General features: G+C 40.7%; 1 protein-coding gene across 1 annotated transcript in view; it reads left to right on the forward strand.

Moving 5' to 3' along the window:
- LOC126358277 (odorant receptor Or2-like) overlaps nt 1-17,594 on the forward strand; it is a 137,754-nt gene that overhangs the window by 52,690 nt on the left and 67,470 nt on the right. The window contains exon 4 of the mRNA XM_050007538.1: nt 6,185-6,334. Within this exon, the coding sequence (XP_049863495.1) occupies nt 6,185-6,334 (150 nt within the window). The remainder of the gene's footprint in view (nt 1-6,184; nt 6,335-17,594) is intronic.

The raw sequence follows: 17,594 nt of genomic DNA on the forward strand, positions 1-17,594 counted from the left end.
GCCTGCAGGCTGCGGTTCTGTATTTCACCACAAACAGCACCAGTTCAGTGTCCTCAATTTGTTGCAAGTGTCAGTCTTGGCCAGGGCGATGTGCTGTGTAGTTGTGAGTGCACTATGTCGAAACAATATGAATTTGGAGATGGGGAAATTGTTGGTGCTCTCATGGTGGGTACTTTCGTAATCAGGGTAGCTGAAATATTTGGTTTTTCAAGAGACACCGCACTGAGGATCTATACTGCATATAGGGAAAGCAGAAAAACAGCATCCGCTAAGTCACAACGTGGACGAAAGTGTGTGTTGTGTGGCGGCGACAGACGTTCATTGAAGAGCATTGTGACAAAAAATAAGAGTACGACAGTTGCAAAAGTCACTAATCAACTGCATGTCACACTAGCCAAAACAACACGAAGGGCCGGCCGCGGTGGCCAAGCGGTTCCAGGCGCGACTGCTACAGTCGCAGGTTCGAGTCCTGCCTCGGGCATGGATGTGTGTGATGTCCTTACGTAGGTTCGCTTTAAGTAGTTCTAAGTTCTAGGGGACTGATGACCTCAGATGTTAAGTCCCACAGTGCTCAGAGCCATTTGAACCATTTGAACCAACACGAAGAGAGTTCCACAAGAAGGGAATTGCAGTGCGAGCTCGCTAAAAGCACTTATCAATGATGAAAATCCCCGAAATTTCTGGCCGAGTTTACGTGACAAGAGTGAATCGTGCTGAGGGTTTGGTGTTGAGTCGGGCACCCAATATCGTGGTATTCCAATGGTTACCCTGCCAGATGGCATTACAGCCAAGGATTATGTGAGCATTTTGGCTGATCAGGATTATCCCATGGTACAATGTTCATTTGCCAGTGATGATGCTGCTTCTAAACAACAGGCTCCCTGTTAACACAGCTCGCATCGCCCAGGACTGGTTTTGTGAGGATGAGGATGAATGATTGTGTCATATCTCCCCTGGTCTCCATAATTACCGGATCTCAGTTGTAATGAGCCTTTGTGGCCTATTGTAGACAGAAGGGCGCGTGTCAACTCTGCACCTCCGTCATGGTTACCTGAACTTGCCAATGTTTTGCAGGGAGAATACTTTAAGAGTTCCTTGAAAACTAACAAGGCGCGTATTCATAGATTCCTATGTGAACGGAAGCTGTTTTAATGCCAATAGTTTCCCTACGGTGAATTAGGCATGATAATGTGTTGTGTTTTTGGTATTTCCATATTCTTGTCCATCCCTTGTTCTTTGCTCTTGTCAAGCAGTCTAATGTGCCATCAATGAAAGGAAGTGGGCAGATATCTTTTTTCGTGAATTTGTTCAGTCAGCTGTAGTACGGAATGTGTCGTGTTGGCCGGTCGTGGTGGCCGAGAGGTTTAGGCACTTCAGTCTGGAACCGCGCGACCGCTACGATCGCAGGTTAGAATCCTGCCTCGGGCATGGCTGTGTGTGATGTCCTTAGGTTAGTTAGGTTTAAGTAGTTCTAAGTTCTAGGGGACTGATGACCTAAGATGTTAAGTCCTATAGTGCTCAGAGCCGGTTTTTTGTGTGTCGTGGAACACAGGGTAGGACTATGGGCTCTCTGACGGTACACTGACGTCATCTTGGAGCATCTTTTCCAATTCCTCCTAGAATATTCGCCGTTCAGCCGGTGACATCCTATATAAGGGCAGGGTAGTTGATGGATGATGCCCATTGTCTGTAACTCTGCTTCACCCTTTGGTATTCATGCAGTCGTTGTGATTAAACTCAACTAATTATCAGAAAAGACATCTACACTGGAGAAGACAAGCCGAAAATATGATGGAAAGAGTACAACTAATCTTTAATATGGCATTAGATTTCTTGTCCAAAAATATAATTAGATACAAAGATGTGTAATTATAAACATCAGTTTTGATCGATTACTTGATTACGAAACTCGATTATATAGTGAAATAATACGGTGGCCAGTCTTAAAGTGGAACATAGTTTTGATACTGACTGGATTTGATTAAACTTCAACTTACATAACAATTAATGGTATGTATGTGTGCTACAAATGGTCTTTACTCAAGGGAATTCAGCTGCATATGCAAGCTACCATAAAATTTATTTTGAGAGTTAACGTTGTACTGAACGTTTTAGAATTATTTAGAATCATAACTGATTGACATTGCCTAATACAATACAACAATGATTACACAGCATGACCTCATCACAGTAATGTTTATTGACACTAAGTTTAACTAACTACTTCCTCCCAGCGATAAAAATGCATTGCCAAAAAGTATAGTAAATAACTATAAATAAGGTTACAGCAAAAATTTGTGAAGACAACGATGAGCCGTGACTGTTGCATGAAATTACTGACTACACACAGCTGAAAAACATATTTGAATATAATTTACTACAGTTTTCCAGAATAACTGATTTCAATATTTATTCAACTTAGCTTTCAAAACAATAATTTGTATAAACAAACGAGAATAATTCTTTTAAGAATAACAAAAATTTAGCTTAAGTTTTTGCCACTTCCACTATTTTTATATTCAACTATTTCTCTTTTTCAAAATGAGGTACTCGGTCGGAGAAAATGGTTCAAATGAATCTGAACGCTATGGGACTTAACATCTGAGGTCATCAGTCCCCTAGAACTTAGAACTACTTAAACCTAACTAACCTAAGGGCATCACATACATCCATGCCCGAGGCAGGATTCGAACCTGCGACCGTAGCGGTCACGCGGTTCCAGACCGAAGCGCCTAGAACCGCTCGGTCACATCGGTAGGAGAAATGAGTCGATTCAGATTTTGCTTACAGTAGTAATGACTTGGATCAATAATTACCACAGGACTGCGATTTAATTTTTACGTGCGCAGTATAATAATTAAAAGAATTCCACGCAATGGCAAGTCCTTTACAGTACTGGTTGTATGGAATGGAACAGTCTTACTCGAAGCGAAGCTGCTGGCTCCGGGTAATATTTCGACGACAACACTTACATGGGCTAAGCTTCATCTTCGATTTGTGAATACCTTTGAATCATACTTTAACCACACATTACCCTTCCTTTAATAATGTGCTTTAAATTATTTCGTTAATTAATATTGTGCTGTGGTCTAGAAAATTATATGTCCAACACATCCAAAAAGCCTTGCTACTTGCATTAGCACCACGCCGTTGGCATACCCACACACTTGCGCGCGCTTTTGTCTCGCAACTACATACCTCCAGACTTATGGGATCGACATTCATGGCTGCTATCTCATGCTCATCGGTTCCACAGTTCTGGCTGCCGTAAACAGTTGCATTTCTTCTGTTATAACCTGGCGTATGAGAGAGGCGAGGTCGTGGTAGTGTTCCACAACTGTCAAAGGGACCACATTGGAGAGACGTTCATACTTCATTCGACCAACTCTTTACGGTTGCGTTCCCTCAGTGCGCTGGACCACCTGATGCATTCCTCGGTTGTTGTGACATCGTTTACTAAGAGAGCTTGGTACCTGTGTTCTGATACCCTTTTATCTAGTGTGAAATTTCATCGGTTTCTATCACATTCGGATTAATAATGTGGCATATGGTCAAAATATTATCTATGTAGGGCTGCATCGTTTCCCCAGGACGTTAAGGCCTGTTCTCCGGGAAGTGCTTCCGATCAGCGAACGTGCTGCTGATTGTCACCAAATGTTTCTATGAGTTCGGACTGGGGTTTATCCCAGCTAACGAGCTTTTCTTTGTTGTTATAGAACCACTGCTGGGCTGTTGACGTCCAAGTAAAAGGACACATTTGCCAGACGCATCATGTCCTCCTATCTGTTGCATTTGGCGACTCTGTCGAACGCTTTCAGCCATTTATTCGGGTCCTGAGTGGCTTCTCTGGAAAACGTTGACGGACGTCTGATGTGCAGCTGACTTGTTGCTATTTTGGAATCCATTTGTCTCATGAATATATGGACTGTGGGAACGATGTACTGCTTGTATTCCGGTTCCTGTCCATGTAGGCAACGGCTTTTACAGTGCCTAATTGGAGCCACTGAGACGTATACCCAGCGTCTCCATCATACAATGTCCCATCGTAACCGCAGTCAGGTCCAAATCTGAAAGCAGGGCCATTATTTCAACACTTACCACTGAAAGCATATTTATTACGAAACCAACTTGCAGATCGAACAGAACCGAATTTCTGGTCGGAGTGAGCTGTTATTTATACAAAACCTCGAATATTCCGGAATATACAAACATTACAAACATAATAAATTTCAAGAACTGATACATTCTTAATAATAAATAATTGCGGTGATGGGGTTACAACGCAAACCTCTAAGCCTCATTACTTGCACAATAGTTTGCGGCACTTTTCATTAAAGACAAGGGACCCACTTTCGGTGAATCTGCAACAGACATGCGCACATCTTACAGTTCTGTGGCGTACTCGGAAATGCGAGAAACAGAATTGCCCACCTGTCTCGCCTTGGGGTGTGGTGGAGACCATAGCCCATAAAAAACCAATGTTTTTTATTTATTTCTATATAACAAATTTCGTTCAGCGTCAGCATAGTTTCGAATCTGTGATGATTGACTCCCAATCATTGACACGTATGAGTTTGAGTCTCATGTCTCGCCTCTGCTCCGCTAACATTGGTTGCACTATATCTCCATAGTACTTCATATCTCTTTACTCCTCTACACCGCCTACACACTTCGTATACATCTAACTACTTTTCTTCAGTGTTAGTTCCCCAGGACCCCCTTGCTAAAATTTCAACTAGCCGAATCCACTGCATAGGACACATTACGACCATAGCTAAGTTCTAGAGTAGACCGTTCGGAACACCCAAAGATGACTCAGAGACCTTATGATCACAGCATCAGATCAAAATCATGAAGAATTGCCATTAAAATGATTTTTCATTCCTTTTTTTCCACCTGCCCGTATATGCCATTTAGGGCGCACACAGCAACAGCACATTTAAAAGCATCACAAATATCCGAGAACAATGATAACAGAACATCAAAGTGGCTGGCCATTCTCTTCCGTCCATTGTATATGTTCATGTACTCATTTTAGTCTAAGACATTTACAGTTTAGATTTTCTGATATGCATCACACTAAAAGTAAGGTGAGAGGAATAGCGAAGAACTCAATCGATACCAAGGGCTATGCGTTAGCCAAGGATATTCTGAACCATGTTAATCGCCATGAATTATAGATCTTGATAGGACATTCACCAAGCAATTATACTGGGTGATTCACGAAGATATGCAAATATTTTAATGTGTTATTCTACAACTAACTCGTTTCATGGTTAGGAAACGACTGAAACAACTCGCTAACGGCTGCCAACAATGACATAAACGTTTCTACATTCTTAATGAAAAGTAAACAAATTTACTTGTTTAATAATCTTTGCTCTCCGGATGTTCTGGAAAACTACTGCATATACACGTCTGGGACATGTTTTATTAGTTTCCCACATCAATAACAATAAAATAAATGAAAATGGTGCTTTACTTTAACCTCGTACAGTTTTGCGATGTCTTCATATTAGCGAAGTTGCTAAATTTCAGGCAAAATCTTTTATTAACTGTTACTCCGTAACTAAACATGTGCTGAAGTATATTTCTATGAACTTTTTTTTTTAGTTTTACTGTATAATATTTGCATATCTTCGTGAATCACCCTGTACTGTGTATGAGCAAGAGTTGAGGGGAAATAAAGTATATTCTTCAGTCGACGACGTTCTAGCAGGACATTCTTATAGAGTAACCCCACACTATTTATTATCCGAAATACCGCCCACGTAATCATTTCCCTCCCTTAATTGTCTGCAATCGGCTGTGATGCAATTTTGTTGTCAATTTATTACTGTAGAATTATAAACTAGCCCATACATCACCTTTATGCTAGCAGAAAGCAACGCAATGTGATCTGGATAGTGTGGTACCACGTTCTGGGCAGTGCAATAAGTCCAGAAGCTATTTCCAGTTGAAAATTACAGCTATAATAAGATATCAAAAAGAGAGAAACATAATTCATATATTTTTATGTAACTTGTGTAAAGACGATGATGTTCTGGCATTAAACTTCAAGTTGTTTGTGATGTATTCTATATACATAGTAAATGTAAGTAGTAAATGCCACTAGTGATAGAGTCGTGATGTGATTCTACCACAATATCATTCGATAAAAGTGTATATCTCTCCGTTGCCACAGGTTGCGTGCTTCATTCTGCAGAGGACCACTCTCCAAGAACTTGTCAAGCAGCTGGCGGACATTAGGAAGATACACGGAAAAAGACAGGCCAACGGTCGTGTGCGCAGCTTCTACCAGCGGCGCGCCACTATTGTCTACCGCAGCCTACAGGTCTGAATACAAACAATACGCTGACCGATGACACTTTTTTTGGCCTACCACTTGATTCCACGTTACCCACTGGATACCATTATGAAGTCACTTTTCAGCTGTCTGTTAAATAATCAGCAACAAAGTTTGAGAGAAAGTAAAGAATTATTCCATAACCGGAGATTTCAGTCGTATAAAATGCTCTTCTCATTCAATTTGTAACACATCTAAGTACAAATTAGAGCTTTCGAAGTATTACAGCAGGAGTGACTAAGAGTTCGATTCACGAGCCATGCCTGGGCACGTGTGTCATAGCGCCTAGCGTGGTTGCCACTTCCACCACAACCATGATACGCTATCTGAGCGCGACGTGGGGAATGAGTGAAAACGCTGAACGCGCCGCATTTAAATGGCAGCGGAGTCACACTGCGTACACTTGGTTTTATATTTTCACATTTCTCAACAACATCGATAAGCAAAACAAATTTTCAGTATGTTTTATTTTTGGCGAGATGAAGACATAACTTTCATATGATAGAAACTGTCAGCATGTGGACAGACGCAGAGAATTAGACAGGTTTTCGCACTCGACTTGCCACGTAATCGTGACTTATTTGGTTTCATAATCGAAAAAACGTCTTTCATACACATATATTGGTCGAAATATTGTAGCTCTTTTACAACCTCGTAAAAGATGTAGACGTTGTGGACAATTTTAACTTAAATGGATTTGTCATTAAAATGGGAATCACCTTGCAAGCCAAACAGTTACGTCTGCACATGCACTGTTGCACTTTCAACAGGAATGGCAAATGGTCTAGAAACCAGACGTAAGACTGTTAGTATCCTCAAAGTTTTTAGAAAACCATCCTTGTAACTCTTTCAAGGCCACAACGAGTTCTTCAAATCGCTAGTTCTTTAACGCAAGTGAGCTTAGGGAACTGGACTATATTTGTCACAATGTGTTCCTTTTACAACGCGATTATCTTTTTAAATGCATCCCCATAAAATCAGAAAGAAGTTTCTCACATTGCAATCTGTTACTGTGGGCAGCGTGCCGCCAAGTCCACTTAAAATGTAAAGTCTGCAATCCATTCTAGATGTTCTAATTTTCGTTGTCACTTTTTCTTCCTTCATAAATCCAACAACAGCAAGTCTTAAACCGAGAAATGTTTCCAAGCATTCGCCTTGACATAACCGACGTAGTTTGCTGTAATACATGTCTCCATACTCTTCGTTCAGTTCTATTAAAAAGCTGATAAAACTGACAATGGAATAATGTGTGCGCCTTCAGAAACTTTATTATTCGTACCTCAGATTTCTGCACATTCAGCATGCCCACAAAATGAGCACAAAGTTCTTCTTGTTGTACAGAACAATGAACTCCGTCCGGTGACCGCTGTAATTTTTTGCTCTTTCACTATAAGCTAAACATTTTCCTTTCAACATGGTATTGTAATTTCGTTTCATAGCAAATGTGCAGTACCCGTCTCTTATGTGAATGCATAATACATAACAAGAATTCTGATCCCTCTCTTCCGTCATTCCCATTCATTTTTAAAAGCTTGTGTCGATAGATTAGTAGACTGCCTCTTTTTGCGCAAACAGCCATTGGACCCTGTCACCGACCTTCATACCATGAACAAACAGCGTCTGAGGGAGGTGGCTCTATGATTCGCACAATGGACTCGTATTCGGGAGGTTGGTAGTTCAAATCCGCGTCCGGCCATCCCTATTTAGGTTTTCTGTGATTTTCCTAAAGGACTCCAGACAAAAATGCCAAGATGGTTTCTTTGAGACGACACAGCCGGTGTCCTTCCCCTTCCTTGACACCATCCGAGCTTGTGCTTCGCTGCTAATGACCTCCATGTCGACCGGATGTTAGACCCAATATTCCTTCTGACAAATAACAAAAGGTAAACAGCGCTGGCACCACGGTTCTGACGAACTGAAAGTTGTGCCGACCGAAAAATTCCACACTATAATACTGAATGAAATGTCACGCTGTTCCGGATACCTCCGAGAAGGACCGGGTAAAGCCGAGTGACAGGCCAAGTTTTGACCTGCACACGACCCGCACATGTTGCACACGTGAAGTTTAACACACTATAGCCCGTCCTGTATTCCAGCACCTTCAGCATCAGGAGAAGACTGAGTGGCAGGATTGATTATGTTCACTGGAGACAAGAAGACCTGTAGGCGTTCTGGATCATGGGAGGAGAGTATTCTGGATCTTTTCACCTTTGACTGCCGGTATGCCTAAATGCAGGGCAAACACATAACGTCATCATGCCCCTACCTTCAAAGCAACGCCTCCTTACCTAAGCCACACCACTCCATTTTCCTCGCCCTCTTCCTCCTCTCCCATACCCACCTCATGCCATTTTCTATTTCATTTCTTGGAAACGGGACAGTCAGAGATCTTCTACGCCAATTGTGTTAAAATTGCCGACACGTCAGCTCGCTGACATCTTTAAATTCCTTAAGCCTCACCACTTCCCTCCTTCTCCATTTTCTTTCTTGAAAATAGGTCGATCAGAGATTCCTACGGCAAGGATTGGGGAGACAATTGAGAATATAATTCAGTGGAATAAGACGTCATGGCACTGCCTAATGACTGTGAATGAATTGTCCACCAAGCGTTTGCGTTGCTCGTCTGTACATAGCCAAGTCGTCACACGATCACTCTGTCACAAAACAAGCCATTTCACGAAAGCTATTTTGGCAATTGTGCACATGCATGAAGCAGATGGAATATTCTGCATGAAATATATAGCTCAACATATTATGGAAGTTTTTCGTTACACTGTCTTAACAAATCTACAGTTACATGTCCATAAAAGATCTACAATCAGCTTGTTATATTTTCATTATGATATTTATAACACAGGTCAAAATGTCAGTACATTACGTCGCTCTACTGATTGGCGACAATTTTGGTTTATATACTTTCAACATCTAGAACATGTAGGCTAAATTTCAGTGAATGACAGTTACATCGAGTGTTTTACCATCTCATTTTCATCTATCTTACTGCTAAATCAATTTCTAACCACATCCTGTTGCCAACACAGATGATGACTAACACTCTCTTTTCGAAAATAAGCAATGACCGCTCACTATATTGCTCATTTTATCATCGAAAGAATCGTTTACATTTTGCTGGCAGTACCAACTGACACTGCTTTATACTGGAACCTGTACGTAGCTTAGATGGAATTACGCAGAGTAGTTAGAAACACTCTGAACAGTTTTTGTGTTGCAGCGTAGGTCGTGCTGAGAAATAAATGTTAAGAAAAAATTCGATACGTTCCACATTTTCCGAGTTAATTAACATTGAAGTTAGCAAGTCAGGCTCTTGCGGGCGCAATTTGAAGCTCCCCGCCAGACACTAATAGGCTAGATGTTTGGCCTCCCTACGCGAGAAATGAAAAATGGAACCCCCTCATTTTTTACTCTCATCGTCTCCTCCGTATCCCTCCCCACCATCACCCCCATCAAATGCAACGGCACAACGTTGCAGATCTCCTGTTGCACTTTTAATCATTAAAGATAGGTGACCAGACGTCCTCATTTTCTGGGGACAGTCCTCTATTTTCATGCTTTGTTCTCAGCAGATATCCCCAATTTATTATTTTTGTCCTCAATTTTTGAAATTTCCCGAAAGAATGAATGTGTTGAACATTTTAAACTAGAACTCAACTGTGTATACCAGTGCAATCAAATTTGGTATCAATTGCTTATTTTATTTAATTTCAAGAAATGGACGAATAAAGCTGTGAAACTTTTTTTCTGGTGGGAATGAATTTTTCCTCGAATACAGAAATTATTCTACACTGATCAGAGACATGACGAAGCATCACATTAGGCTGTGGTATTATTTCGTTTTTGTTTTAATCGAAATATTTTTGGAATGAGGAATAAACCTCATGTCTTTCATCTTTCTAGCGATAAAAAAAGAGCCCTTGATTGCAATTTCCATACTTTTACTAGCCGACCCGGTGACACAGCCGCAGCTCGTGGTCTCGCGGTAGCGTTCTCGATTCCCGGCGGGGTCAGGGATTTTCACTTGCCTCGAGATGACTAGGTGTTGTGTCGTCTTCCTCATCATGGCAATGGCAAACCACCTCCACTAGAACCTTGCCCAGTACGGCGGTGCGGATCTCCCGCATCGTCCCCTACGCTCTGTTACGGAGTAAGGGACTTCGTCTCATCGGTGTCACAGTGGTCTAAGCAATTGGCTTAGACAGACACAAACTCATTTTTTTGTTTGGATGTACGTCTTACGGTTACCTTTTACTGCTTTTAGATATGTTGAAAGAGAACTTAAGCTTGTGAATACTTGATCTATTATCCATAGGAAATAATAGTAGAACTAAAAACAGCAACAGAACCACTCCGTACAACTGATGCTTGGCAAAAGATCTGCAGAGACAAAAACATAAGAGAGACTGAGGTAGGAATCAAGGCCCAATATGATCGCAAGCCAGCACACGTGTCCCGATAGAGGTGAACCGAGGGCATGTTTGTTTCGTTTTCGTACTCAGTAGCGGCTGGTTTAGTTTCGATGTGGACAGTGGCAGTGAGTTAATTTTCAAAGAAAAGACCTATTAAGCAACTGTTCCGTACACTTTTGAAAACAATTTGGTGCTTTAATGTTTTACCTTATTCATTTTTTCGTTCAGCTGGTCGTAGGTTGTGTTCCAAAAATGAACAGCATAGAGACAGAAGTGATGACACATTCTGCAGGACCTGACCATCATTTTGCAGGACAATGCTCAAGCACGTACAGTGCAAGCTGTTACTGATTTGTTTGACTGGTGGGGCTGCTAAGTGCTATACCACCTACTGCACTCCCCTGACTTAAGCCATCGTGAGTTCAACGCGATTTCTAAACTGAAGAAACACTTCACGGCATTCGCTTCAGAAATGTTACAAATTCGTCGGGCAACAGACCGCACCACTCGAACTGTCAACACAACTGGCACTGCTAAGAGTATCCTACGACTTCCACATCGCTGACAACGGGTTGTACACAATGCTGGTGACTACTTTGAAGGCCAGTAACACTTTGAAACACGTATCTATTTTGTACGAGTTGCAGATAAATAGTTGCCACTATTGAAGTTCCAATCCTCGTGTTATGGCGAAACAGAGGAGAGAATGCGACTTATGTGATACCGGAATTGGAGTGGAAGTCGTTAAAACAAAGGTTTTTTTCCCTTGCGTCAGGATCTTCTCATGAAATTTCAGTCACCAATTTTCCCTCATGGGGTGAAAATATTTGGTTAGCGGATCCCTTCATGAGGAGAAATGATCATCACAACAAAATAAGAGAAATCAGAGCCATCACGGAAAGTTTAGTCTTCCAGCTAGCTGTTCGAGAGTGCAACGGCAGAGAAATAACGTGAAGGTGGTTCCATGAACTCTCTTCCAGGCGCTTCATGCTGTATTGTAGTATACAGGGTGTTACAAAAAGGTGCGGCCAAACTTTCAGGAAACATTCCTCACACACAAAGAAAGAATATATGTTATGAGGACATGTGCCCGGAAACGCTTACTTTCCATGTTAGAGCTCATTTTATTACTTCTCTTCAAATCACATTAATCATGGAATGGAAATACACAGCAACAGAACGTACCAGCGTGACTTCAAACACTTTGTTACAGGAAATGTTCAAAAAGTCCTCCGTTACCGAGGATACATGCATCCACCCTCCGTCGCATGGAATCCCTGATGCGCTCATGCAGCCCTGGAGAATGGCGTATTGTATCACAGCCGTCCACAATACGAGCACGAAGAGTCTCTACATTTGGTACCGGGGTTGCGTAGACAAGAGCTTTGAAATGCCCCCATAAATGAAGGTCAAGAGGGTTGAGGTCAGGAGAGCATGGAGGCCATGGAATTCGACCGCCTCTAGCAATCCATCGGTCACCGAATCTGCTGTTGAGAAGCGTACGAACACTTCGACTGAAATGTGCAGGAGCTCCATCGTGCATGAACCACGTGTTGTGTCGTACTTGTAAAGGCACATGTTCTAGCAGCACAGGTAGAGTATCCCGTATGAAATTATGATAACGTGCTCCATTGAGCGTACTTGGAAGAACATGGGGCCCAATCAAGACATCACAAACAATGCGTGCCCAAACGTTCACAGAAAATCTGTGTTGATGACGTGGTTACACAATTGCGTGTGGCATCTCGTCAGCCCACACGTGTTGAATCCCATACTGACGAAACTAAAATGAGCTCTAACATGGAAATTAAGCGTTTCCGGACACATGTCAACATAACATCTTTTCTTTATTTGTGTGTGAGGAATGTTTCCTGAAAGTTTGGCCATACCTTTTTGTAACACCCTGTATAATAGCGTACATGTTGATGTAAATGTAAAACGCTGGAAAGATAGATACAGAGCTTCATGATTAAATTTCAAGTGGATTGTTGCATTTAAATAAAGCCAGTTGCTGTTGAATTAAGTAGGGTTAACATAGATTTTGCCAACTCATAGCTGTAGACTTTTTTAAAGATATTTTTAAGACGCTTCTTGCAGATTTTCTCTATGGATATACGCTGAAGAAGTTTGAGGAAAAAAGTGTAAACATATGTTTCACAGACACTAACAGCTTAATATACTATATAAATACATCAAATACAGCATATTGTCGATACTTTAATACTCAACATTGAGATCCAGAAATACATTATGATATCAGTACATTGATCTGTTTGTAATGTAATTTTAGCGGAAACAGTCCATGTTTCTAGCCTGAGGGAGCAGTATGTGCAGTCTGTGACAGCAGTGTCACCTGCAGACATTTCAGTACTTGTGCTGTGTGTCACTGCGAGAGTTGTGTTGCTTCTGGATGGTTCGAACAACACTGACATACGACCAGAGGCTCGATGCAGTCACCCTAATAGAGGAGAGAACGACAGGCTGAAGTCGCTATGAGTCAAAGTGATGTCTCTCTAGAGTCTGGAACAAATTTCTAGCGATGGGATCAGTTGAGGATCGTCACAGATGTGGCCACGAAAGACAAACAGCAGGTGTGCAGGACAGATACATGTTTATAACAGCAAGCATAAACCCTCAACACGACACTACACATCTACGGCGGCAGTTGCAAACAAATACAGGAATACAGGCGCTAACACGAGCAATAAGAAGACGGCTCAACGAGCAGGGAGGGATTACATGCCAGAAGACCTCTCAAGGCTCGTCCTCCGAATCGGATTAGGAGTGGGGCTCGTGTCGCATGGGCACGAAGCTAGTCTTTGTGGACTAGTCGCAGTGGGACACAGTGCTCTCTTCTGAAAAGAACTATATCAGTCTCTATTCGGAAAATACCGATATTCGCGTGTGGAGGCGACAAGGGCAATGTTTATCCCCTAACTGTATCGCAGACTAACCACGCTTACCAAGACAGCTGTGTCATGTTTCTCGGTGGAATCATGTATGGCCGCAGGGCACCCCTTGTGCCAATACACGTGGTAGGATGATTGGTGTGAAGTATTGGGAGGGGCTGCTTGCACGCACTGTGGTGAACTTATTGGAGCGGAATTCACGCTGATGGACAGCAGTGCACGTCCCAGTTGCCACTATCAAGTGTACACCTTCATAGTGGTGCGTAGAATCAGTCGAATGGAATGGTCTCCATATTATTCAGATCTCAGTAGCATTAACGATACACGAGGCATGCTAAAACGAGCAGTTTGCAATCGTTTTCCACCAGAGACTTTACAGGGCATCATAGACGCCACCGTGGAGGAATGGGACAATATTCCACAGGCTTATTTGGACAATTAGGTAAGAAATATGCCTAACTACATTAAAAAGTGTCTTCATTTAAGAAAAAGGGAAACTGGTTTATAAACAATGTGTTACGTATGATGACAGTGAGAAGAAACTGTAGTGATTGCAGTGGAATTTTTTCTTTTTTTTCTTAATCAAGTGGAAATTTGTTTATCTTCTTTATTTTTGTTTTCTTATTACTGTACCGGACAGATAAAAATCAGTTTTGTTTCCTCTTATGTCCAGTATTGACAATAAAGCAATATGCAACATTTATTTTGACCACTACATTTTTAACGTTTTTAAAAGTGATGTACATACTATTTTGACACTTTGGGGCGTCATGATAATAACGTTTATAATATGTCATGCATCAATAATAAGAAAATTGATTTAATGAAAGATGAATTATCAGGCGACATTATTACATGATTCATAGGTCTGATAGTATAAATGTACACTCTCGAAACTGAAACATAATGCGTAGTGCATGAACCAAAGGGTTTGAAACACTCAGCGGTTAAGGAATTTAGCATTGATGATTGACAAGAATGTATATTAAATGATGAGGGTACATCAACTGTTCAGTATATAATTCGATGCAAAATACATAGTTTCTACGAAAAATCAAAGTAAATAGATATTATCTGTAAAAAATTCATATTCAGTAATGAAGTGAGAACTGTTACGTGGAATCATTTTCGAGAAGTCAGTGGTAGTCAGCAGCCGTGCGCGCAACAGTAGGCGATTTAAAACTGATTTAGCAGTAAAACACAGGTCGTGAATGTATTCTCATCCATGTGTTGTATTTGTTGAAATGATGTAAAATGAAATTATGGCCTACATGTGACGACAATATAATATACTAAAACTGTAATATGTATATTGTAGAGATATAAAAGATAAGATGGTGGCAGTAACTTAAATTATAACCTGTATGTTATAGATGTACTTTGATAACGAAAATCTAACATGCTGGTTATGGATGTATTATGAAACTGTAGTTGTAGCACACCGACTGTAGACGTGGGAGGAGTTGTAACAGTCCAGTCACATACGTCCTTTTATTTCCTGCTGAAATATTAATTTAACATGTAAAGCTAGAATAACGAATAGCTAATTATTCGTCAATGATCATAGGAGAGTGCCAAGAGGTAAAAAATCCTTTTATTAATAAATATGAAAAAAATATTGTTTTATGTTCACTACTAACAACATCAGAGCTACTACCTAGCTTCTCATTTTGAGGTACGCAGTACCTAGGAACTGAAGGTGCGAACCAATGGTCGGGAGCATATCATCAACGACAGTCGGATGTTTGCTGAAAAAAAAAAGGCAAATGTGACATTGTGTTAATCAGGTATTGTACTGTATTCATTGTCGGTTGCCTGACATGTAACTACATCAAGGCTATCGCAGTTATCATTGATATTGTTGAATGACTGTTAGGACATAATTTCTATGAGCCACAGTGCTTGTATCACTATTTGAGGAACATATTATGTTTTTCGCTCAATGATCAATGTTTAATTTTTTGAGTGAACTGGTATGAAAGAGTTTTCATTCAGTTTCTAGTACCTTAGTGTAGTTAGCATTTTTAAATCTCTGTGTGATGCTGAGACAAACTTCTCCTTTTTGATTTATCATTTTATGTTTAATTGTTTTATGAGAACTTTTCATGTGGTGAAACATTTTTATTGCAATAATATGCTAAATCAAGATCCCCAGATATGATTTTAGAGCTGGTAACTTAAATTTTATCAGAGGTTTTCATTTTAGGCCCCTCATTATAGTGGTTCACTTGAGACAAATTATAAGAATTAATTTATTACTAACATTAGTGCTTGGAACTGAATAACATTTACTTGAATTCAAAGCCTCATTCTTAAGAAAGGGCACCTTCACAAGACGTAATTGACGAGTTATAAAAATGTTACTGAAAACTTTCATAATGTATTGACTTACATACCTCAGAGTTTTTTTGTGATCTATACCAATCACGCATGTTTGAACTTGTTTGGTAGACAGATAAGAGGTACACTATGTGATCAAAAGTATCCGGACACCCACAACAACATACGTTTTTCATATTAGATGTATTGTGCTGCCACCTACTGCCACGTACTCCATATCATCGACCTCAGTAGTCACTAGACATCGTGAGAGAGCAGAATGGGGCGCTCCGCGGAACTCACGGACTTCGAATGTGGTCAGGTGTTTGCGTGTCGCTTGTGTCATACGTCCGCACTCGAGATTTCCACACTCCTAAACATCCCTAGGTCCACTGTTTCCGATGTGATGGTGAAGTGGAAACGTGAAGAGCACAAAATCGTATAGGCCGACCTCGTATGTTGACTGACAGAGACCGCCGACAGTGGAAGAGTGTCGTAATGTGTAATAGGCAGATATCTATCCAGATCATCACACAGGAACTCCAAACTGCCTCAGAATCCACTGCAAGTGTTATGACAGTTAGGCGGGAGGTGAGAAAACTTGGATTTCATGGTCGAGCTGAAGCAAACCAAGCGCTGTATCATGTGTCATCTGAGGCGAGCCAGTGAGCCGGGCCTTACCCCAGTTCACTGCTAGTAGCGCCACGTCAACTTAACGCGTCTACATGTAGCACAGAGGTATTGCACCACTATTTAGTATGAAATTAAAAATCAAAATTTATGTTTAAAACTTTGTTAAATTATAGTTTAGTGTAATAATGTTCCAAATACCAAGTCTTGATGTTCTAAACTTAATAGAGGCGCTAAATAATGAAGCTATCAAGCCAGAGTTTGGTCAGAAGGTGCAGTTAGAAGTTATAAATAAGTGATGCTGGTTTCCAAAACCATAAGACAAAAATTAACGCCAGAATACACGTTTTTCGGAAAAATCTGAGGCGCTAAATAATGGACTTAGAAACTTGGAAATTTGTTTTATGCTTCGGTACACCCCAAAAATAATAACAGACAGTCCACGTTAATCTACCTCTTATAGTTTTTGAGTAAATAAAAACTAATTTTGTAACTAAAATGTACCTAAGTGTTGTAGATTAAGTACTTGAAATTTTAATGATAGAGGATTTTGGTTAAACCAGATGATCAAATATATCAAATAATAGAGCTACGCCAAGTTTAAGACTTGTAACATAAATAGCAACTGATATAAGTCTTAGCAAAGGTATGGTTCAGAGGTAACAATCTACGGTTAGTTCCACTATATAAATTCTATTAAGCAAAGTTTTCATTCTAGCAAGCTGAAACTTTCTGCGTGCTTTGAAACTGCTTATTTGCATACCTGCAAAAATTAAGCAGTTTCTGAAGTAATTAGTAACTATATTATTAAAGATTATGTGCCCAAGATAGCGGTCGTTTGTAAACTGCCGCCGTATGCAAAGACACAGAGCCAACAAATGTTTTCTCGGTAGTCCGCACCGGCACCTTATAAATACACCCCCTAGAGCAGTAGGAAGGTTCACTTCGCTCTCAGACACTGTGAGG

The sequence above is a fragment of the Schistocerca gregaria genome, chromosome 1 (assembly GCF_023897955.1).
Source record: "Schistocerca gregaria isolate iqSchGreg1 chromosome 1, iqSchGreg1.2, whole genome shotgun sequence".
In the NCBI taxonomy this organism is placed as follows: domain Eukaryota; kingdom Metazoa; phylum Arthropoda; class Insecta; order Orthoptera; family Acrididae; genus Schistocerca; species Schistocerca gregaria.